Source organism: Adelges cooleyi, unplaced genomic scaffold (genome assembly GCF_023614345.1).
Source record: "Adelges cooleyi isolate 19-005CV unplaced genomic scaffold, UGA_ACOO_1.1 ACOO_flye_CR_arks_rails_tigmint_CR_PRNA_108, whole genome shotgun sequence".
NCBI classification, from domain to species: domain Eukaryota; kingdom Metazoa; phylum Arthropoda; class Insecta; order Hemiptera; family Adelgidae; genus Adelges; species Adelges cooleyi.
This window is the reverse complement of record NW_026095761.1, coordinates 8781606-8807528: the sequence shown is the minus strand read 5'-3', so window position 1 is coordinate 8807528 and position 25923 is coordinate 8781606. Positions and strand designations below refer to the sequence as shown.

The following is a 25923-nucleotide window of genomic DNA, read 5'->3' as shown; positions in this document are numbered from 1 at the left end:
TGTTTTAAAAATAAAAATTTAACTAAATTTCAACAATTTTAAGAGAAAACTGGTGTAAAGAATCGGCCGGTATATCCTAGAAGTTCTCAAGTCTTTTACTATCATAAAAAAAAATAATAATTACTGTAAACATATAACTCGTTATGTTGTGTTTCAGTTACGCAAACACATCATTAATTATTAAAATATGATTATTTTTTTTTATATATATATTATATAATAAATAATAATGTTCAAACACGCGGCATGTCGATTTGTTTGAATAAGTACAAAAAGAGCGTACCGTTTATTTATTGTTGACCTCATAATATGCGTCATATCTACCGGCAATGTGAGATATTATACTCAACTCGCGAACATACTTTTTTTTTTTTTTGCAAACAATATATTGAAAAAAGGAATATCCGATATAAGTATAAGATATTTACATAAACATAATAATATATAACAACGGCACTAATTTGGTTTACTTTCAGAAAAACACTTGTGTACAAAATGTTAAAAAGTACGAGCTATCACATACTATGGGGCACAGGGGCCTATTATGAAATATTTTTATTTGGGGGGGGGGGGGGTGGCTGAGGCACTGAGTAAATGAATAGTTGAGAGGACGCTACCCAGGCCATTTTTTCACACCGTATAGAGAAAAACTTTACCTATGGGGTAGCTTACGGGTGGGTGGCGTCCTCATAAGTTATTTTTGTGATAGTTTTGATCCAGACTAAACCTAAAAATTTGGTCGTTATACACAGTGTTTTTGTCACCGACCGCCGTTACGACTTTTCGGTAACAATAACAATAACACTTCCAATAACACTCAAGATAGGTACAAATTACAATGCACGGTTTAATTGTTACGGCCAAAATAGTCGGACGAAAAGACGTAATTGCCATTTAGTCAACTCAAAAACACAATTAGGTAGGTGTACCGTATATAAGATGAAAAATGTAGAACTAATCTTTTTTTAAAAAACCACAATCACAATATTAAATTACTACAATTCATATACTATAAAGTTCTATAGTTCTATGGGCAGACTAAAAAAAAAATGGAGTTATTTTTTTCATGCCAAATTTTATACAGACAAAAATTTTTATCTGTGAAAAATGGAGTTGCGAGCGTCAAGTATGTGAGGTTGTAACAAGTATTTACAGTAACCGTATAAAATGTTTACAATGGATAGAGAAAAACGTTATATACGCTGTAGCTTTTTTATTTTTTTATTAACTCAAACACAATTAAAATTATTTATTCGTAAAGATTCATTTTTCTCATTTGTTTATAAAACAAATATTAAGTATATTAAAAAAAAAAATAAAAATGGTACGGCATAGATAAAGTTTTTCCTATACATTGTCAAAATTTGGTTAATCTACTGTTAATACTGGCCTCACATAGTTTTTCCGCTCAAAGCAGTTTTAATGGAGGAAAAAAATGTTGTTTATCCTATAGAAATGACTGTGGTGACATGACAAAAATAAATGGCCATCAATTAAGAACCTTATTAGTTATTACTGAGCACTGTATTAATAAATAAACACTATAGTTTAAGATCTTAGTTAAGATTATGTAAAATATTGCCTAAACTTTACTCCTTTGTGTAGAGTCCTCGTAACTTAAAACTGTATCTTTAAAGTTATATTATATTGTAGAACTTTCCTTGATCAACCTATAAAGTATTTGTTTTGTTACCTATTTAAAAATTAGCCCTTGCCAAGTGAGAGGTCAAAATGAAAAAATATCAATAAAACTAGGTATTGTAGTTTGAACTTTGAATAGCGTGTGATATTTTCTTTTAGATAGTACCTAATTAAAACCAATTATGACTTAGCTATAGCCAAAATTATTAGCTTAACTGTAATTTTTAATAATGTAGTAAATCTTCTCTTTTTAGATTAGGTAATTTTTATTTAATGTATGACTTATAGCTTACTATAATTTTGCACTGTACGAGTAATATTTAAATAAAATTCAATAATATAATTTTAGCATAAAAAAAAATTAAAGTACAATTTATAAATTGTTTTTTATTATTATATTAGTTAATTAATAATAAAAACTATTTCGTAAAATAATGTATAAATGTGTTTTTATGCTAAAACAAATGTCAAAAACTCGTTCAGGTATTAATGAAATGTTTGCGATTGACTTTGGAAAATGTTGGCAATATCGTTAAATTTTTCTGGGAGAGACGCTGCCAAATATGTGTTTTCGAGCTGTAAGTCTTTGTGTAAGGCTTCAATATTGTACATGAGAGAATTTACTGTATGTTCTCCTTCATGCTCGACTATTGCCGCTGTTTCTTGGCCAAACTGTTTGCATATTTTGGTCGTCTCGAATTTGTCGTCGCACTCATCCCGATAAGTGCTCGACGCAAACTCGAATAATTCCGTTTTCAAGTCTAGCAGGTATATTATTTTGGACTCGTCGCTGTCGTTGATTTTTCGTTTCAGTTGATCAACAGCCGCGTATCCTACCTGGTTGTCAGAGCTCAACCACATCTCCACCAAGCCGATGGCGACCATTATGCTTTTCTCGACCGCAGCAACAACGTCTTTTACGGCTTGCTCGCTGTTTTCCATAGCTGCTCCGAAGTCTTCAAAGTTAAAATGATTTTGATTATTATTATATTTTGAGGCCTTTTTTTTTTTTACATGAGCAATTATAAATGGGTGGTTGTCAGTATTCCAAAATTAGATTTATATTGTTTAAAAAAAATTGTACTTTAAGACTTGTAGAATACTTTTTATCTTTTATTGAATATTTATAAATTAATATAAATGTTTCAATAATAAGGCGGATCATGCAAATTGTGCAATATAACAACATTAAAATAAAAACGAATTTTTTAAATGTTACAAAACAAATCCTTACATCGACTAATTAATAATTTATAACATTATAGATCAACATATAATTAAAACTCACCTTTTATTATCAGGATATTTGCCGAATTCAATTTTTTAAATTTGCAATTATTAGTGTATAGGTACCGACTAAACAGCAAATAACAAAATAATTACTTAAGGGGCCTCTACACTGGCATTTATTAGGGCGCACTGTATAGGCAATTTTTCGCTAAAACTTAACATTAAGGTATATTAAAGTTTATTTATTTATAAAGCATATAATTAATTAATTGAAAATTAAGAAATTGATAATAATGTTTGTTAATTGTATTCTAAAATGTATTCAATTTTAAAGTTCTTGTTCCAACATACAAAAAACTATCTTCGACGTTTCCAATTTGGTTAAATAAAAATTTAAAAATATTGTTAAGCAAAAAAAAAAAGCTTATATTAATTTTAAATGATAACATTCCCATTCAGAATGTATAAGTATTCATCAAATTAGCAGTTTTAATTTTTTTATTATTCAGGATGTCCATGTGATAGTAAAATGTATAGATACCCAAACATGTGACGTTATACAATTTTGTTTCATTTCAATTAAGTTGTTTTTTTAATGCACAAATCAAACGGTTTAATATTGTTTGAATGAGACTACAAATCGACTAAATAGCTATTTAGCTAAATACCATTTTTAAGACTTATAATAAGTAAAAGTTCGAATATATGAAAAATTAAAAACAGTACATTTTTTTAATCAATTTGTTTGAAAACTTTTCTTTTTTACAGAAATAATACATGAATAATGTTAATACAATAAATAAAAACTATGAATGCTTAAATAATGATGGTTCTGATGATATTAATAAAACACAACTATACCTAATAATATTCTAATTGTTAATATTTTTGTTTTTAAGTTTTCATTTTAATCATACGTTACAAATATATTAAATAAAAATAACAAAGAACAATTGTGTCGTCTATGACATTCATATTAATAGTTTGCTGGTAATACAAAACAAACTTAATACACAAAATAGGCGTTTGTAATGAAAAATAAACTTAAGATTCGTATGATATACATAATATAAAAATAATTAATGACAGATTAATAGAAATATTTCATCATTTTAATTATTAATACTTCAAAAAGAACAAACATAAGATATTATAAAATCAAAAATTGTAAAAATAAATAAGTATGAAAGTATAGGAAGTTTTGATACACATATGTATATAATATTTATTATTATCACAGACGAGCATATCCGATTTGGCAGTGCATTGTCAACAGGATACAAATATTTCCACACATCTTCTCAATGGTGGAAACCGGGTAAATCGGCCAATGTCGGTATGAAAACATGTCTAGACTCTTCGATGGTTCCTCGACATAGCGGGCAAGCGTCGCAGCGTTTTGCACAAGTACCGCACGCGATAACGTGACCGCACGGAAAGAAAACGTGATCGATGGTAGCATCCATGCAAATACGACATGTAAGGGCGTCAATGAGTTTAGCGAGCCTGTAACTGTCTTGGGACTTGGACGGTTCAGGTTCGGGTGCGCTCAACGCTACTGTTGAACTGGTAGGGGTTGCTTTGTTTTGCTGGTCATACAACGCACGGCGAGCATTATCATGCACTTCTCTACACGTCCGCTGTATGTCAAACACATATTTTTTGCCCAACGGCGAATCTTCATTAAATATAGATATGATTGTACCCTGGAAAACAACAAAAAAATTGCATTTAATTAATTGTGTATGTAATTAATTATGTATTGATAACACCACAGCAGTGGATGTCTAGTAAACTTTGACTTTAGTTAATTCTTAAATTGTTTTAGTTTTTATTATTTTTTAAAAATCGGTTAAGTAGTTAACAACTAACAAGTTTTTTTGCAATTTGTTCAAAATTTGGGACTTCAATATCCCTTTTATAAAAAATCTTGAAAAAATGATTATTAATAGACAATCAGCTAAATAGTACGAAATAATAATATAAAAAACGTATTTACAAACAATACTAAATGAGAAAATCTATGAGCTTCAAATTCTTTAAAAGTTTTGAAACATTATAGATAAACTTATTCAGGTTTGAATTTTTTAAAAAGTTTTTTTTAGCAAATACTAATATAATGATTAATATTGATTAATAATAAATCTTTGGCCACAATAAAGGTTTCTGTGGAAAAATCAAATTTTTTAATTCCAAGCCACGTTATTCATCAGAAGTAGTTGTAATTTAGTGGTATATTTTCTTGGAGTATTGTAATTTTTCTAATCAACCAGCCAACCATTTTCATTAGTTTATTCAAAACTTTTGCCCTACATACGATAATGGTTTTTCTAGAAATACTAAAGGTCATTATTATTTTACCTTGAGATCTCTAATGTATTGTGAAGTGACAGCACCTCTGACCGTTTCGCAACTATAGAACGCATGCTTTTCTGTTAGCGCTCTGTACAGAGTGTTCGCCCCTAGACTAGACTCTAGTTTTAATGCTAATAGAGTTTCCGAATGCTCAACGCCGGCCAGATACCACATCTCGAACACTCGACGATGACTAGCTGCACTCCGTATTGCCGTATAAGGAATCCTAAAATAAAAATATATAATTAAAAAATTAATTACCTAAATATTAGCATAAGAACGATTTTAGTCGATTTTTGTTTTACTATTGTTTAACCGAGGTGCACTCACACTTGTTTTTCCTGTTCCGGCTGTTCTAGACTGATACCGTGTGGACCTACTCCAACCATAACTGGCGATCCGGTGGCAGTCCTTCCTTCGAACAGTTCCTCACCAAAGTTTTCCAAGCTAGACACTTCTTTAATCAGCCAATACTCAGCAGTAGATTGCTTCATACCCTAATCAAAAAACAATATTAAACGATTATATATGTATTAAAAAAAAATCTGCGTTCATAAAAACCATCTAAATTATAATATTGATTGAACGCACCTTTATATCCGATTGAAGTTTTTGAATACGACTGATTGATTCCTCGTCGTCCATAGATACACCGAGGTATTCACACCATTGACCATAGAACTGGGACTGAACCAAATCATCACAATCGCCGATTTCGGCTTGTGCCAATAATACTATAGTTTTACTTATGACCCGACTATCGGTCGGCTTCAGACGACCTTCACATAGCTCTAATTTGGCATGCAAATAAAACTGATGGCTGAAACAAACAATAAAACACCAATACCATTAAACTTTTTCGATCATAAACATAAGTCACATAAATTGTGATGTATATTATTATATAATATAATAAGCTTCTTTTTTTTTCATTTTTATTTGTTTTTTATAAGGCTAACACTTTTAAACGATAGAAAGCTATTCAAATAAGAAATTCTTAAAACTTCTAAACCTTAACTAATTCCTCGAGTATTTTTGTTTTTGCATTTGATTAACATTAGAAATTTTAGTTTTTCATCACAACTTGAAAACTAATAAAAAAAAATTTCTAATTTGAAAAATTGTTCTAAAAGCTAAAATATTGCACTTTTTTTTTAATATTTATTCTAGCAAGTTATCAGTTTCAATGGGCTGTGACTTAATATAAATAATTTTTATCCTGAAATACAAAGAGAGTGATTTTAAAGTGTTATATTATAGATTTAGGAATCTTTTTTTTAAATTGTGAAAGTGTTAATTAGTTATCATAAAAGCATTTTTGTAGTAAAAAATGTTAATTTTTATGTTAGACGAATAAGTTAACACTTAAGAGTTAAGAGGGGTCTGAAATTTTAGGAATTTCTTATTTGAATAGGCTACTATCGATTAGGGGGGTGGGAAGTTAAGTAAAAAAAACAAAGGTTTATTTATACACAGTCCAATATACATATTATACAAAATATTATAATTTAAAAAAACGTGCACAGGGATAGCTTTTGGCACAGATAAAAAATATTGGCAACAGAAGCAGACGTGAAATCATCACCTCAAATCTAATATGAGAGTAAACACGCAGAAAGAATTTTTTTATCGCTAAAAAAATTGACAGAAGACATTAGACAGTACTTTTTTTTTATTAAAAAAATGACAAAAGTACAAAAAAAGATCCATTTTAAGTAGTTATTTAACAAAATACTAAGATTTATAAAATATATATGTATATAAATATGTACATTTTGTATATTATTATTCGTAATAATTAAAAATGCGTACTAATAATCTGAGAATATTCTATAATCCACTTAAGGTTTCTATTCATGGATACTATATAGTATTTAATAAATACTATTTATCTTTCCTTTATTACTTAAAAAACTATTACATAATTAAACTTGTGAGGTTTTTAAATCGAAATTCGCAGTATTAATTTAGTTATCTAGAGAAAAAAAAATATTTTATCGATTTTAATATAAATATATATCCTAAATGAACGTGACCAAGAGGCGGTAATAACTAACTTATAACTAATTTTTTTTTTATCGAATCAAAAATGCTGGACAGCAAAATTTACAATTGAAGACTTAAAATATAATTAAGATAACTTTTGGAAATTATTTTCCAATTATAATTTATTTATACATTTCAACATAATATTCGCAAAAATGAAAAAAAAATCGTCTACACATATTTGGAATTAAGACGAAAACCAGTTTTGAATAATAATTATGCGTATTTAAATATTTATACGGCGACGGGGATGATATTATTTTATATACTTTCATTACTAACTATTAAATGCTTGGGCCTTAGAGCCACTGTTTACCATACTTAGAACTATTATAATTAAGTAGTAATAGAATATTGGCTTTTACTAGACCGCAGGTGCCAACACAAATTTTGTATAAATGAAAAAAATATGCATAATTCACTTTAGCTATTTTTCTGTTATAAATTACCATTATGGCGTAACGTTGAGTTAAAAAAATTAAAATTATTCTAGAGCTCACTTCATTGTTTGCTAACGTTACAATAAAAATATAATTTATTACCGTTGAAATTGGCTAGAGCATACTCGAACTAATAACTTTTAATATTACTTCAATAATAATTATTTAGTCATTCAGCCAAAAAGATAAAACAATAAACTAAAATAACAATTGCACCAAGTGAAACGTGGTAACGAAAAAAGAAAGAAGATACATGATGATGATTAAGATAATTTTAAGCAGTTGACAAAGTGCCATACCGGAAAAAATGGCAAAATTGTTATTTTTGGAGATTTCTTGTAAAATAAAAATGTATATAAAGTAACAGTAATTCCAACTGAGTTTAACAAGTTTTTTTTAATACTTGAAAAAAAAACATATTTGTTAATTTAGTGAATAATGAAAACTTTATTTTGTTTTTAAAAATATTCAAAGTCAGGGTTTGAAACAATTACATAATTTTCTCATCATGTTTCATTTTAGCAGTTATTAAATAACTTCTACATAACAGTTTTAAATATTAAAGCTTTTTATAAAAATTATTATTACAGTTTAAAAACTTTGTTGAATGTGATCCCTGTTATAACTTATGTTTAAAACAGAAAACTACACAAATAAATGAAAATGTTGAATCCACATTATCAGGAAAATATTTTCGATACAATTGTCTGATATTTAACAGCTGATAAAAAAAAAATATAAAAAGAAACTCCTTATTTAATTTAAAAAAAAATACTTTTTTTTAAAAGTATTTTTGTATTTAAAAGTATTGAATGCGATTTTAGTATGGAGACGTTAACGTGGTAAAAATCACATCACTAAAGTAATAATGAATTTTTTTCCCTGTCTCAAGCCCATTTATAATTTTAGGTTAAAATGCATTTGAATATTTTTGAAAAACCCAGATAGAAACAAAAATATAGTTAACCTAAAGCCACACGCGAAGTCTTAAATTCGCGTTGCTCTCGTTAGGTAATGCGTAGTAACATTATAACAATTTATCTAGTTTATCTAGTCGATATTTTGCGGTATTAATTAACAAGACATAAGCACTCCTATAGTATCGATGCAAAAAACTTGCACCATTCGTACCGTCAACATTAATTTCCGCGCTGTTTATTCAACATTTCAGCAGTTTTAAATAAATATATATATATTAAGGCGTAAATAGTGTGTTCGTGACTACTTACATAAAGAAATCAAAACCTGTTTATGCACATATATTTGGCGAGTTACACTAACGCCCTGTTTGGCGGAACCTCCACAGTAAAGTATATATTCTGTGATAAAAATAAAAATTTAATTTCATGACCTCGACGGCCATAAAATACAGGACTGACCGTTTTCAATACTATACTACCCGTGTATTATACACACGCGAACACGGACGGTAAATAGTAATTTTAATGATAATCATAATAATACGACCACCGTTGTGTTCAGAAAACGACGGCTTTTACAGTTTCGTTTTCGATAAGCAAGTCATCGGGTAAATTTCCCTCCACAAGATTTCACGTAGTGACACAAAAAGTCCAAAACAATTAGAACAAAAAAAAAAAATAGTACTATGTACTTTGCGGGCGGTGACGTCAAACTTGCGTTTGGTCGTCGATGATAAATAAATAATAGGTAGTAATAATACTTATTATTCCTATTGTTAACGGTCTTGCTTTACGAACAATTAATTTAAATTGTTATTACGGACATGAAGTTTGAAAAAAAAATATCAATTAACACGCTGTGTGGAAGAAGAACAGACGTGTGCAATTAAAATATTGAGCGTTTTTTTCTTATGTACGAACGCACGCATGTGATTTTTGACCTTAACTGTGATACTGGTCTAAGACGGTGACCGTGAATACATACAGCGCGGTAAACCGCCATTATTGTTTTTATTTTTTAAATATTTAATAGTATTAACTTTTTTTTTCTGATGGAGTGGGCTTAAGGTAAATATATATTTTAACCTATTTATTAGGCTTATGAATCCCCAACATCTCGTACATATTTCCATAAGTTAAATTATAACATTTAATCTTGATCTATTGACCTACAGTCTACACTGTCGAAACTTCAAGTTTATAAAAATGTATTTAATAATATAATTACAATTTAATACACATATTTAAACTCAACCGTATTACTTTTATTTTTTATTTTTTAATAGATAAATAATAATAATAAAAAGCACAAAATAAAACATATAATTAGAATAAATGCAGAATGCTGCGGTCAGTAAGGTACAACAATTTAATAATTTGTTTTTCATTAATATTAAGATAAGATCTCGAGATATCTGATCGTACTCACCGTTAGCGAATTATCGTTACTTTAGTTTCATAAAAATTTACCATGCTATAGTAATAGTCATATATTAAACAATCGAATACAATTTATAATACCTAATAAGTCATAACAGTAATAATAATACACAAATAATTTGTTGTTGAAGTTTCCGATTGATTTTTACAAAACTTATGGCCAACATTGAGCTGGCTCGACAGCTCTCTGTAATCGTTTAAAACACAAAGTAATATGTTCGAGCAAACCGTTAAGAATTATGTATTACGTTATAATTATGCATATCAAAATCATAACAAATAATATTAATTTAATAAACGGTTTTCAACTAAACGGTCGAATAGAAAGATCAACTGTCATATTAAAACTAAAAAAAAACTTACATTGAAACACCGGTAAAGGTGTAATAGTTTTAAAAATATACATTCATCAATTTTAACCACATACACGTCAAACGTTGTGGTGAAACGGGTTAAGGGTCGAGTGTACATTGATGATAATATAAGGCGACCCACGTCAGTCGAATACAAAATAATTTTTTTTAATGAATCAACGCGTTTATCCTGGTTTAAACGCCAATATTTTTTAACTATGTATTTGTAAAACTTCCAAGCAAGCAACAGTGAACAGCTGTTAGTTAAAGTTGTCTTGGCGAGAAACGACTGAAATTTTAAAAATTACTTATATTTTAGTAAAAATAACCTATATTTTTAATTATTAGTAAAATTTAATAACCTATATTTTAATGAAAACTTTGCCAAAGATTATAATATTTTAAATCTCTGTATATTGTTTTTATCTAGATAAGCACTACTGAATAAGCTAATATTAAAATATATGTATAATATCACGATTTATTCGGTCATCGTGATTGGCGTCAATCGAACCAACATTTTTTTTTGGCTATAAAATATGAATACATAATATCTATAAAATACTGTATTTTTTGTAATTATAATGCCGATTATATAACGTACTGTAAGTGCGGTTAAGATAAGTTGGTACGTATATATAGAGGAAATCATTTTATTTATATATTTGAAACAGAAAACTCACTCCTTACAAGCGTTTCCGATCATTATTAGGTATATATTATCTTTTTAGTGTATTTAGTATTCACACATTAGTTAAAATGAAAAATAAAAACCGGCGACGGTAAGCGATGACCCTTCATAGGAGACCTTTGTATTATAGAATTTCTATGGCTGTCGGTATACATTAAACATGGTCGGCCAATGACCAAAGCTTTCAAGGCTTTGTATTTTTATAATATACCTACACAATATATAATTAGAAATACAGATACTGTATTACAAAACTCATACACTAAAACGCCAACCTTCTTGACATTAGTGAAATAAAGTCTAATATTGAAATAATAGCTGAAAAACTAAAATGACGGCCAAAACAATTCCTATAACGTTAAAACACTTAAAAGCTGTTTAAATATTAATATGTTATTGGTTTGATTTTTATGTTAAATAGAATTTGGTAAGTGCTAAAAATATTACATTTACCAATATACAGAAAATTTTAGCTAAATTAAATCATGAGTTTTTACTTTTAAAAATAATAATGACAATTATTTATAAAATATAAATATGCATAAATAGATTATAAAAAAAAAAAAACAGATTAAAAATTTTCTATTTATTATTTATAAGGGATTAGAATTTATTTATAATTATGAACTAGAAAACACAATTTCTAGTCAACCTGTTTCTACTTGACCGGAAAATATATATATATATATATATATTAAGTTATTAGTTTTCTAACTTTTTGGTTATCTGAAGAATCACCCACTTATCATAAGTGATTACCGTTATATTATAATACTATTAAAAATTAATACAGTAAAACGTCTTGTTATTGGTCATCTGTTAATCCAATATTTCAATTATGAAGTAAACAACTCGGATAAACACATAATAATTAGCAAACACGATATTCGATTTGATTAGGCAATGGAGAGACTTAAATCCTTCAACACATTCAGTATACACATCATTTTTTTTTTTTTTAAGGTCAAAAGTGACGGGGAACGATTACCTGGGGCGTGAAATTCCTAAACAACCATAACCAGACATAATAAGAAACAATAGTATTTAACATTATAACATACCGTTTGTAAACGTGGCTGTGTATCACTGAAAATATATTATTAAAAACAATTATTGACCGAAGGTCCAGGTAGTTGTTGCAATTATTAATGCGAATACATTGCTTATTAAAGAGATTTCGTGCGAATCGTCACGTTCGCCATTTAATTAAAACCTATAATTTTTTGAGGAAATGCTATTTGAAATCATTAAAAAAAACGAAACAAATTCTTTCCTCACATTGAACTGATAAACATAGAGAACCAATATAGATCTCTATTATTATTCTGCGTCATATACGTTCCATAACAGCGACGGATGTTTAGGGTTAGTTTTGTTATCTCTGTTGATAAAACCACAAAAAAATGAATCGTCCCGAAGCGATTGGGACAAAAAGTGTTTGTTGTAACATAGAAGCAATCTTAAATTGATTTTTATTTTATTTACTCAAATCAACACATTTTGTTCCCATGTATAAAATTCTCAATGATTATTATTAATTACTTATTAGTAATATATAATAAGGAAAGTAGTCAAAAAAAAAAATGTTCACACAACTAATAAGATAAGTTTAGAAGTTAGAACGACAAAATGCATTTAATAAATACTATATTTTATAAATTAAATGCGAAACATAACGTTAATTTGTTAGTGACATCCAAGTGCATCTTTAAGTAATTGTTTATGAAAAATCGAACCTGCTATATTATTATTAAAATTAGGAAATTGAGTAGGTTTTGGTATCCAATAGTAGGTGTAGTAGGTTCCAAATTTATATTTACCATAACTGCAATTTTTTTACACTACACAAAACTGTAGGTCATTAATATTATTGTGTTCAAAAAGTTTTAGTAACGAAGCTATTAATACGAATTTAAAGAGAGACAAGTTTTTGAGGATATAACGATCAGCTTTTTTTTTACACTGAACACCAACTGCCAAGATTCTTTAGTTTCAAAACTAATGAATCTAAGTTATATAATATTATAATAAGTTAGTTTTTATAAAAACACTAGAAAAATATTTGAATAAATATAGAAAAAATGATTAGTATTAAGAATAGAAGTTAGCTTGGCGACAAGGAAACATATATTTAAATCGCCAAACGAAATAATATGAATTCAAAATAAAAAATAATAATAATAAAACTGTTTCCAACGAAGTGTCTAGAAATACATGAAAAAAAACTATAAAACTTAAACAAAAACAAAACTTTTAACTTGATGTCATTTTTTTTTTTTGCAAACTTCTTGTAAATATAATACATTTTTTCACTTAAGTGATTTTTAATAGGTAAGTTGCATGTTTTATAGAGTTTTAAAGACATTACTCATATTTGCATTATGTTGTGCTAGATAAAATATAAGAAAAATCCAAACACTACAAAACATAATTATTGAAGAACGGGAGGGGGGCGGGGGCAGGCAATAATCAGCACATCGATTATTTAAGATTACTTTTATACTCATCTGTACAATAAATTGCAATGTGGATTAGCCAGATAATGTTCATTTCCGGATGCAATTTTTGCGCCAGACCTTGAATGAAAACACATTTTCCGTAGCCAATACATGTGTAATATTATAATATATGCGTTCACTCTATCCGACTGAATTGCCTAACAATACTCATAGGGACGACTTTGAATACCATGATTAATAATAGGAGAGTATAGACTAACGAGGAAAATCATTTACATTTGTGTGTAATATAATACAATATGCAATAGGGTATACTATAAACGACTCGGCTACATTAGCGAAACCAATTAACCGCCTACCTACACCATAACGAGCCACGCCAAAACGGTTTTTTGCGCAATATGGCACCGACACACCTTAACTCTCATCAAGGATAAAAGCAAAATTTGAAAAATTTAAATCGCTGTCAATAACCCGGTTCTTTTTTTTAAATGCCCCCTAAGTTTTATTGAGTATGTATAAAACCCATATTTTTAGGTAAATACCAAACATATTTTTTGGGCTTAAACCGTCATCCGATGATGTTTTCGGCCAACTTTTTATCGATCGAGATGTACAATCGAACCGTTAATTTCCTCTCAATAATCAGCCGGTAACTAATGTACACTGTCAATTCCACGATCCACAACTGTCCGTGTAGTTGGACTATGCCAAAAAACGCTGGTCAATTCTAACAAAAGATATGATTATTCATCATTACCCTTTTTTGAAACAATCGAATCGTGCATTAGTCACGTGCCCCATGAAGTTGTTGTGATGTACCGGAAGCGGTGCGGACCAATCATTATAATAGCATCGTCGGCATAAAATAGTATAAATAAAAAAATCGGACAACAATGACATTTTTATGTGTTGAAATTCGCAATGCTGAACTTATAAACGGATGTATAAAGAACTAGAATGTGATCACGGGAACAGCACATGAAAAATTAAGTAAATTGTATACAGAACGTAATACGCCAATAATATAAATTGTATTATACTATTAAAATTATATAACAAAGAATTATGAAACCATACTTAGATGTAGCCAAATAATCGCAATCGCGAAGGTTTCGGATACATAAAAGATATATATATATTATAATAAAAAAAAAACTCAAAATACTCGCAAACTGGATAAGACTGCAAAACCACAAAAAGATGATCTAATATACGTGATATTTTCTGTACTTTTCGTGATGGCACTAACATAAAAATGTTCAACAAAACTAAAGCTGGAACATATATAATATACCAGTCAGTTCCATTCAGTGAAACTGTATTTTTTTTTGTGATAAGTTTAAAATTTTGTTAAGTGCAAATTATCTATAATAGAATTGGATTCTGAAATTCACATCAGGGCCACTTCATGAAATAAAATGTATGCAAGAATTTTGTGCTGGGTGTTTTCCTACAACTTAAGTGCCCCTGATGAGGAGATAATTCACTATTCAATTCATGAAAAGATATCTACAAAATGGCTAACGACATTTTTATTTAATTTACCAAGTGTAAAAACACAATTTTCTTTTCACAAAAAGAACAATTTCACTAAATAGATGCGACGTATCATACAATTTATAATATTTGAATAATGCTGACAATGTAATTGATGAAAAAATAACAAGCGGTGGGTAATCAACAAGTCTAAATGGCGTATGATCATAGGCCGCCAGTGTTTATTTTGTAGGTCGTTCAACCTACCGGTTGTTTTCCCACATAAACAATAACTTCAAAGACTGACAGGGACGGAAGATAAAATAATTTAAAAAATACATGCGGATGTTCATTTAACGTTAATAGTCGTAGTAGAATGACGAATAGTTGTTGTTATTGGTTATTATTTAATTTGTGACATCAATGAAATTGTCAACGAAGTTTGGACACACCATAGATAAATATTACTAAGCTACAATGTTATAAATGCGATTATTATTTTTATCGGGCATTTAAAATTTGACACATTTGAAATGTCAAATAATTTCATCCTCAAATAACCGATAATACTTTAACATTTTAAATATTACACAATCATAAATGAAAATATAAAATATGAAAGTAAAAATTTTAAATCATTTACCTTATATGTTTCGAAAATGAAGCTAGAAATATCTAAAATAGTATAAAATATTTTGATATCGAAATTTGTAATAAGTCGTTATTTTTCCTTTGCCAAGCAAAGTGTATATCTCTTTTTCTTTAGGAAATTATCGAATTAGTGATAAGCGGCCATTTACCTTATGCAAATCGGCGCATTTTAACCATTGAACTTTTAAGGCAAAAGCCGCTTAAGTATCAAAAATAATCTTGTGGGTTTTCGAGTATGTAAAAAAAATTGAATTTAAACTTAAAAACTATTGTTTGTTTTGTGAAAGAAAAACGTGACCCATGTGCTAATATTCTGCTATTTATACTTTTCACAGTACCTAGCACATAGCTTTCCACAGTAATTATATAAAATTAATAATTCATAATAATATTCACAACATCTGTTTAAAACCAAGAATTTCAACCTAGAAGTTTGAACACTACATAATAGGTATACTAGCCAGTTTTTATTGTTTGCTATAAGTACACTAGGTACTAAAATTATATTATCGTTGTTGGTTAGATACGTAACTTTTCTAAATATTATCTTATCGAGGCAATACATTTTTAAAGACAAGCCACTTCAAAGAGACTTGGCTACAGCTAAAGGTCGTTATTCGTCCTATACAAACGCGTTGTAAAACGTTTTATCACACATTTAAGAGGTGTTAAAATAAAATACATTCGCCATCAATACTGACTGACGGTGGCGTAGGGGTTTGGCCTTATGACTTTTGTTGTTTTACGACCGACAAAATAACGACTAATAAAAAATTACTTGATTCGGGAGTCGTAAAACAAATCAAAAATAAATTATTTGTCCGCTTCTAACTGAACAGCGGCGGTATATATAGACTTGCCCGAATCCTAACGAATGGCTGGATAAAAAAGTGTTTTAAAATAATGTTAATAGTAATATTGGTTTCACAAGGAATGATGATTATTGTGATATCAAATAGCGGTATTAATTATTAATGATATTACCTAAGGAACGACAGGACAAGTGTAACGTTTGTGTACATTTTACTTGTATCAAATAATTCATCGAAAAAACAATTTTGATCCGGGATTCAAGACAAGGACATAATAGTTAATATAATATGTATTCTTTGTACATAAAAACCTTATAATTTAGAATTTTTTATAATATTTTTCGTAATATGATAACTTGTTCCCTAATCTCTACTGGACTTAAGTATAGAAGTAAACTCAATTCTTGAAACATTTCTATACAATAGATTATAGCTAGAAGGGGAATTTTAGTTAGGTTTTAACAAATTGTTTTCAGGTGAATGTAATAACATATTTAAACTCTACCCTGTAACAATTAAGTAAATAAGAATTAAAATAAAATTACGGTAATATAATAGCCTAAAATATGAACTAGGATAGGAATAAAGCTTCTAGCAACATACTAGCGATAGCATATGAGACGCCTATTTGCTATCCATAATTTATTACAATACTAAAATTACAAGTGTAAAACTGTACAAGACCGAAAAGCTTGGCCAAGGCCATGTAAGTGCAATCAACAAACGGCTGGGGCGGCAGGAGCCAAGTAAACATGAGACGCACACAAAAAAGGTGTAGCATTGAACTCCTAAAATATTATTATACATAATATAATATTATAATGACGAAAATCTACGAACGAACAATTGATAAGAATAACGACCACATGATGTGGCCATGTGGGTTTCTGCAAGGGCAAGCAAAAAATGTTAATTTACCAATCGGAATTTTAAATTTTATTATTAGTCCGACCCCGAATGGTATTTAGACGGCCAGTGCACAAACAAACAACAAGGCATAGATCAGTAAATCGATTAAAAATCACAACACCATTGTGTGCAAATTAGAAACTTCGTTATCGATACACTTTCTCCCCGCGCACATATATTGTCACCTTCCACAAAAAAAAAAAAATACTAACAACTATGTCGAGAATCGTGTCCCGTGAAGAACCGTAAAAAAAAAGACAAAACCTAAACTTGGCTAAAAATATTTGAATTATTTTATATAGAACTTTTTTGCAGTATTTTTGGCATTGACGAGTGCAATGGACGTTAACCTTTCCTTTTGATATTTCGCACATTAACAAAATTAAATAATCCTAAAAGACTTTTGGTACAAACCCAAGCGAATTATCTTCTTTTTGTTGTTTTAAATAGAAAATTATTTTCAACAATAATTATTGTCTGAATTCACAGCATCTCGTTTAAAATGCCAAAATTTAACTAGTAGTTTTTACTCACACTGCCCACATAGTATGTTTTAATTTATTAATTTGCTAAATTATAAAACTACTAAAAAAAAAATTAATGAAATAATCAATAGAAGCCCTGCAAAGTAATGTTTTATGGGATGCCGGTAAAAATGTCTACTGAAATAAATGTCTTAATAATTTTACCATCAAAATATACACATAAACAAAATCCCATAGTTTTTGTACAAACATATAATTAAATATATGTCAATCTATATACATTTATCATAAAAAATGTTAAAGAGAAAATGTTATGTAGAAAAAACCTGAGCAACAAACAAAACGTTTATTTTTGCCATACATAATAATATATAGTTAAATAATAAAATATTTTAAAACACATTTACCACAAAAAAATACACTATACATATGCAGGTAATATACTTGCATATTTATTGGTCTTAGAAATTTTTTACTTGGTCATATTTTCTCTGAACATTTTTACCCGGACTTATTTAATGAATAGCAATGGAGTTGAATAAACAATAATTGTAAAGCAACTTTCTGCTATTATAAAACCAGGCATGGCTTTCTTTGAAAGTTGTTAGAAAGTTCAAACAAAGTTCTTTTCAAGTACCTTTGACTTTTTTATAATTCCAAAACATTTTAAAATTATTTGACTATCACAAAAAATAATAATATGTAATATTGTGCATCAAAACGAGCAAGTGTAGATTTTTATTAAAATTTTCCAAATTAATTAAACTTATTTCCATTACTGATTAGTGCTTACAAAGTACTTTTAGCACAAACGAGTTAGGTGTTTGAAGCAATCACTTGGAGATCTTTGAATGTAAAATGTCAGGTTGGATTAATTTATCATCAGCTGTATAAGGTCAACTGCAATAAAATATAACAATATTAATTATTCGCACACGCCAAACGTGTCTGGCACAGATCCTAGGTTGTACGATACCTTATCTACCGGGCAAAGTTCAGTTTTCAGTGTCTCGAAAGAGATTACATATAATCAAATAAATTTCAATCTCGTAGTTCGCACAACAAAATTTGTTTTTTATTATTTGGTCATTTAATACTTTTAATACACAACTACTCTTAAACCGATGATAAGAACGCCAACGCATAGTTGACACTGAATGCAGTCACTGTAGCCTATAATAATATTATATAAGTTTCTTGATTTTGAAAAAGTTTCTGAATTCAAATGGCGCATCATTAAAACATAAAATGTGTACTGTACATGACTCTGGCAAAAAACAATGTTGGTTGCATAATATATAACATATTATTAATGCATACTATAAATTATAATATTAATATGTTATGTTTACCGACTGAGAATAACATCTGGAATATTAGTAATTTGCAATTATACTAACCTTACCTAACATTAACGTACATGGTTTCTTATCTTTTTAACGAAAGCGTCTGCTACCAGCGCACGATTAAAGATATTCTTTAATCGTGTACCAGCGTAAAACTAGTAATTGATTAGCGCAATCGTTTACAGACGGCGATAAAATATTCCAATGGATGTATATTGTTATGATGTCGACAAAATAAAAAGAGGAGGAGAATCGCCAAGATCTTAGATAGGTATATTAGTTAAAAACGTATTTTAATTGATCTTTTATATTTGTATTTTCATGTGAAATAATAAATCGCGTAAAATAAGCTTATTATATTACAAAAGAAACTAAAACAATTGACCAAGTGGTTAAGGGGATTGCACGCGGTCTGTTTTTTTGACGGTTTAGATCAAAAAGCTAGACAAAATTTCGACTACTTAGGATGGTACGATTACAACTCTATATAAAGTGAAACGAGTTTTTTGGCAACTTTACTAGGTTATGTAGAAAACAGAGTTTTGATTTTTGTTTTTTTTATGTAAAAAATTGGGTTTTTTTTATTTAGAAAAATGCAAATTTAATTAATTTTATTACAAGAAACTTTTAAATGAAAATCAGCTTCCTACATAACATAGTAAAGTAGCCAAAGAACTCAAACCTCTTTACAGAATTGACATTGAACCATTTTATGTAATTGAAATTTTGTCTGGCTTGGTCCAAAATAAACCAAAATGGCTTTTACTCTTAAAAAAATGATTTAAATTTAAAATGGTCAAAATTTATTATGATCTTTTTAATTAAATATTTCCTATACAAAACTCCTTAAAAAAAGACCTCGTGCAATCTACTTAACACACTGAGCAAAACATAAGCGCGGCTGGGCCAAGGAAAAATTATTTAGCTGCAAGTCGTCCTCGACCTTTTGGGACGTATCGGCTAACATTCTAGGAAACCCGAGTACGAACTACGAAAATAGTGTTTTTAAACATTATTTTTTCCATTACAACTAAAAAAAAAATCGTATTCGTTCGAGCAGAAAAAAAAATGGGCAAGTAAGTTGGATAAGACAAACCGGCCACTGCATACAGGTTTGCCTACATAGTAATAAATTTGAAAGTAGGTAATAAAATTAATTTAAATATAAAAAAAAAAAAAATTTAATTTATATTTATGTTTGTACAATTTGTGTATTAGACAAAAAAATTTAACAATCTTACCATCTTCAGGGAGAAACTAAAAAAATATATTTATTTATTTTTGATAATTATATTTTATCCAACCTGTTTATTTATTTGGGTTTATTACAAGTACAATGTTAAACAATATATGACAGACGACTTTCAACTAGCTAACCAAATAGATACAAAAAAATAGTAAGTCTTTATTTCTTTATTAAAATTCCCGAGATATACTTGGGCAATCTTCAAAAACGTGTCTGATTGAAAACGATATTATCTTAATTTTAAACTATAATAGAATTTCGTTACCAGAGTGAACAGTTGAAACAATATCAGATTATTTTTAATTTATTTTGCTCTATGTAAGACCAACTAATTTAGTAATATGTCAACAGCCATATTACAAATAGTTTATTCATTAATCATTTTACCTCATTTTTTTAATACAATCAGTATCTGAGCATTAAACAAAATTTATATATTATTTACATAATCTAATAACTAATAAGTTTTGTGAGAAAAATACACATAATTATTATAATGACAAGAATAATTATTTTAATTTTTGCTTTTAACGTAAACTGTTATAATTAACATTATAATTATGACACAAGTGAGCTGCTGGTGTGCAACAGGCAATTATTTTTGTTGGACATTATTTTTCTCTAGTTACAACAAAATTAATCATTTTATACAAGTATATACCAGATTTCTATCATATAAAAATATCTTAATAAAATAACTTGCCTAATAAATAAAATTTAAAAAAAAGGTGATCTTAGTGTAATAAGTATTAGTATTGATTATAAATAATGTATTTATAATCAATGGTATTAGGTAAGTTATTTTTTTTTTTTTAATAAATAAGGATTTATATAAATTCTGATGTTTTACAATATTCTGTAATGTTATAACCTACTAAACTGAATTGAAGTGAGCTATCTCCTGTACAAATAATTCTAATGGTTACAAAGGTATTATGTTTGTAAATACTTTTTCTTTTTGGTCTGTGTAGATTAAATGGTCGTGAACAAATAAAATTCAAATACAATATATAATACTTAACAAATCATTTAAATCGCTTGGACCAATTAACTATGTTGAAGTATACAAATTGAAATGCAACTTATAATATTATCATAAATAGTATGCAATAGATGCAGTCTGAATAACAACTTTAGATAACTCTGAAGTCTTGGTAAAATAAATCATAAATTATGTATAATAAAGTTGACCTACGAAAAAGAATAGTAGTAATAATAAACTGTAAATAACAACAACTGTAGTTATAACAAGCAACAAGTTTGTTAGTTAAAAAGATTATGAACATTTGAAAACATTGATATTTGTTTCAATATATTACAGAAAACTATTAGACCTAAAAATGTATTATACATAAATCAATGTTAAGCAAAAAAAAAACATGTTATTTTGCTAATGAAACAACATTTCAGCTAGGATAAACTAATGGCTGAAGTGTTTTTTTTGTTTGTCAACTAAACATGCTAGTTTTCATAAGAGGGCACTAAAATATTCCTATTTAATGTTATTGGAATTATATTAAAATGTGCACTTTTATCTCTACCCTTTATTTTGGGGCTGCTAATCATTGTCAATATCAATTATATATTATATATTATAAATAAATAATAACTATGTGTAATTTATTTTTATAACTTACCGTGTAGAGTCTTGTAACAATAAATGTGGTGGTACCCAAAATTTGACTCTAAGTGCAAATCTGTATGGTTGAACACCATTAATTTGGTTTTCAATTGGGTTCCTTAAATTTAACCATACATCTTGACCTTTGACAGTTTTATACTGCAAGCCGAAGTAGTCACATTCTTTATTAATGCCCAAACATTCGCAAACCTACATAAGAAATGAAAATAATTACAATCATTCATTTGATGCCACTTTTTTAAAAATTATTTGCATTTAAGACCAATAAGTATTATTGCCTAAAAAAGTGTACAAAACTACATCAGTCTATTTTAGTAGACAAATTTTAAGAAAAAAATCAATAAAACATTAATTTATAATTTATTATAATAACAAGTAGGTACTTTTCCTTTATCTCTCTTACCATATTGCAAACAAATAATTTAATCTTAATAGCAATTACAATACAACTTACTAATATACATTTTTTAAGTACTTATATGACAGTTAAAAACCTATACATGTTATGAAAAAAAAAATTGGTTATCATATTACAGAAATTAAATTATTTTTAACTCAACTACGTAAGCTATATTATCTTAAATCAATATTGATAAATAACAGCCATAAAAAATATATTTAAAGCCACTTCTCTTTATTCAGAATCTATATTTTAATATCGGGTAACAGGTAAATTATAGAGTATATTAAACTATTTTATATAATTTTATACTATTTTATGATAATTTTTAATAGGATAATTTATGTGATTGAAAAGCTTTGGGTCATGTGCTTATTTGCATGAACAAGTTAAAAACAGGTTAACTAATATAATATACCAATTTTCTGATAAACACAATGACAAAATAAATAGATTCCTTAACCATTTTTGGAAGGTAAAAACTGTTTAATAAATATTATAACTATTAAAATTTAATAATCCCTATCAGTTAACTTCTTTTTCTTTAGACTTTATAATTTACAAATTTAAAACCTTATAAAAAAAAATGGTTTTTAATGATAGAAACCTTATAAATACTTATAATCAAAATGTAACATTAAAATGAAAATTACAACAATTAAGTACCTAATATGTTAAATAATTTTTGTACGGCTAGCCGCTAGACAACTAGCTCCGTTTTTACAAATGTGTCAAAATGGGTACGATGTACATAACAATAGAAAGAATAATTTTAGTGAATAATTGTTTATATTGATAACTAACAGCTGAAAATTACCTGCAGAAGAGACCCATGTACAAGATAACTCAGTAAGGGCTTAAATAGAAAACACGAGGGGAGAGAGCAAGCCACTGAGCAATAACACATTAGTTAAATATGTAATTTTACTTATAAATAAAAAGGGTTTTAAAAAGTGCTAAAATTCTATAATGATTTTATGTGTAAAGTATTTTTTTTATTTATATTATAAATAACCCTTGACAGGGTCATTGGCTATAATAGTAAGTAAATTAAAATTGATACAGACTACAGTAAGATAAGATTTCTATAATAAATTACGATGGTTGGTTTATATAATATTAAATAACATTGCTTTTTTTTTAGAAATGGATTTTCGGCTTGTGATGGTATTATAGCTTTGTGTAGATGTTCTGATAAAACAAATTCGACACCTCGGTTTTTTATACATTTTATGATAATATGTTTAATTGAATTTGTTATAATATTCCAGGTCTCACATTGTTCTGCTTCTTGTTACTTCATTACACGTCTGTGTGCGAGCCAAATGTGTCCGATTCTAATTTAGTTGATTACCATAGTCTCTTATATTTAGATGGGAACATTTATCACAACGTTTTGAATAATTTTGCTAAAATATGGATGGTTTGGTTCAAAGCTAATGTTAAAATTGAAAATTCGACTTGGACTACACGGGAATACCTATACGTTAGGAAAAAAAATACCTCAAAAAACCATATAAATAGGTGGTTTTTGTACCTAAAAAAACGTCTGATCATGTCGCAAACCAATTTTGTCTGCAATATTGCATAGCAACTTACATAGAATCATTATCGTGCCTAGTTTACCACTTATATACGAGAATACCTTGTATGGCATACACAAACGAGTTTTTTTTTTTTTGTCAAATAAAAATTTGTTTAAATGTTTAAAATCACCTTTTCGAGGCATTCCAGGCCCTTGGCCTTATGGTCAAGCCTGACTTCTATGACGACGGCGTTGGGTTGACTTACGAAACACCACATTTTCACTGTAGGTCATTTCACTCGTCCACGCTATTGTTTTCGACAATCGTCTCTCAAGTACGGCCGTCGCGAGCAGAATCGGAAACGGCAGCACGGCAATCTGGGCGTCGAATTCGACAGTGGAATAACATGCGATTGTGCAATAATAATAACAATACAATACTGGGCAGCGATCTGAACTGGACTGTAGTGCACATCAAACGTGCCATGTATCGCACGTTCGCTCGCGGTTGACAATAAACGACGATATGATATGCGGCACACCGTGATAACACCGACGAAAGTTCCCGGGCGAGTGAGACACATGCAATACAACAAAAAACACTAAAGTGACAAGAGGAAAAGAAACACAACAAAAACAAAGTGCAAAAAAAAAAAACCTAAATACACCGATCAGCTGGAATACGATGGCCGCCGACTGCGCTACTATTATACAACTTAGTAACTATAGTAGGTATACTCAACGTAGCGCCGGTGCTGCTGCTGCGATCAGCGGCGGCGAGTTCTCCTTTGTCTTGGCGCGATACCATCGCGCGACGTTGCCGTCTTGCACTGTACGGCCGCCGTTGCGGCATTGCCGGTCATTGCTCGTGCCTAACAATAATACTATAGTAAATATATATATACATATATTAATATAATCACGTTTATATTTATTTATTTATTTTTACTCGCTTTTGTATAATCGAATTTATTTTATTCACACTTTTCATTGTAACGCGACCACGTTTGTTGGCCATAGGTGTTTTTTTTGGTCGCATTAATTTTACCGCCATGTGATAAAACGCAAAAACGCGCGTGCAATAAAAAAAAAACAAGCCCGTTTATATTTGACCCCGGTGCCCAATGATTAAGTTATAATAGTCTGTATTTGATTTCAATCCAACAAAGGGCTTTTGAGTTTTGCTGCAAGTCCGTCTATTTAATGGTCTATAGAACTACAACAATACGATCGCAAATCGCATTCGAAAAACATACATCGACATATTACACAGTTCAAGTTAAACTTTTTAACTTCATTATGTGTACAATTTAAGTAAATTACATTAAATGGGCCTCCTGAATCAGCGCGTAGCCTGAATTTTATTTTCTGGAGAGAGGGAGGAATTTAGATACTGCTTAGTACTTGCATTATTTTCAATCTTATAATAATTTAATTCTCAAGCATAGTATTATAAATTATAACGAACAGTAAAATGCCAACCTCATCTACACTTTGGCCATATAGACGCATATCTTGCTATTTTTAAATGTATACATTAGGATGGGTATTAAATAGTTCAAAAGTCATAAACTTTATTTATGTAATCTAAAACCTAATTGAAATTTTTTCGGAAAACAGTGTTATAAGAAGTAACTGGTTTACCCCCCCCCCCCATTTTTTTTGTTTTCACGTGTTTCAAACACTATTTTATTGTGTGAGAAAATTTGATAAAACCTATATATTTTATGGACCAAGATTTTAATAATTAAAATCATAGTAAACAAATTTGGTTTTACTAGAAATTAAAACACTAGAATTAATTTATTCTTTTTAAATGTTGCTCTAAATTTAACCAAGTTGGATTTTTTTAG

At 28.6% G+C, this 25923-nt stretch overlaps 1 protein-coding gene across 1 annotated transcript; it reads right to left on the bottom strand.

The window, feature by feature from the left end:
- Positions 1-3726: 3726 nt before the first annotated feature.
- Positions 3727-24770, bottom strand: LOC126843493 (E3 ubiquitin-protein ligase MYLIP-like). The gene is made up of 6 exons (XM_050581055.1): positions 24262-24770; positions 22141-22334; positions 5818-6046; positions 5557-5723; positions 5233-5452; positions 3727-4577 (listed from the first exon to the last, which is right to left on the bottom strand). Exons 1-6 carry the CDS (start codon positions 24346-24348, stop codon positions 4173-4175), a joined length of 1302 nt encoding a protein of 433 aa, XP_050437012.1. The 5' UTR covers positions 24349-24770; the 3' UTR covers positions 3727-4172.
- Between the last annotated feature and the right edge of the window lie 1153 nt (positions 24771-25923).

Coding starts and splice junctions, on each gene's coding strand:
- LOC126843493 (XM_050581055.1), bottom strand. CDS start 24,348: ATGTGGTGTTTCGTAAGTCAACCCAACGCCGTCGTCATAGAAGTCAGG. Junction 22,335..24,261: donor GCCTGGAATGCCTCGAAAAG/GTGATTTTAAAC, acceptor TTTCTTATGTAG/GTTTGCGAATGTTTGGGCAT. Junction 5,724..5,817: donor AACTTCAATCGGATATAAAG/GTGCGTTCAATC, acceptor TTTTTTGATTAG/GGTATGAAGCAATCTACTGC.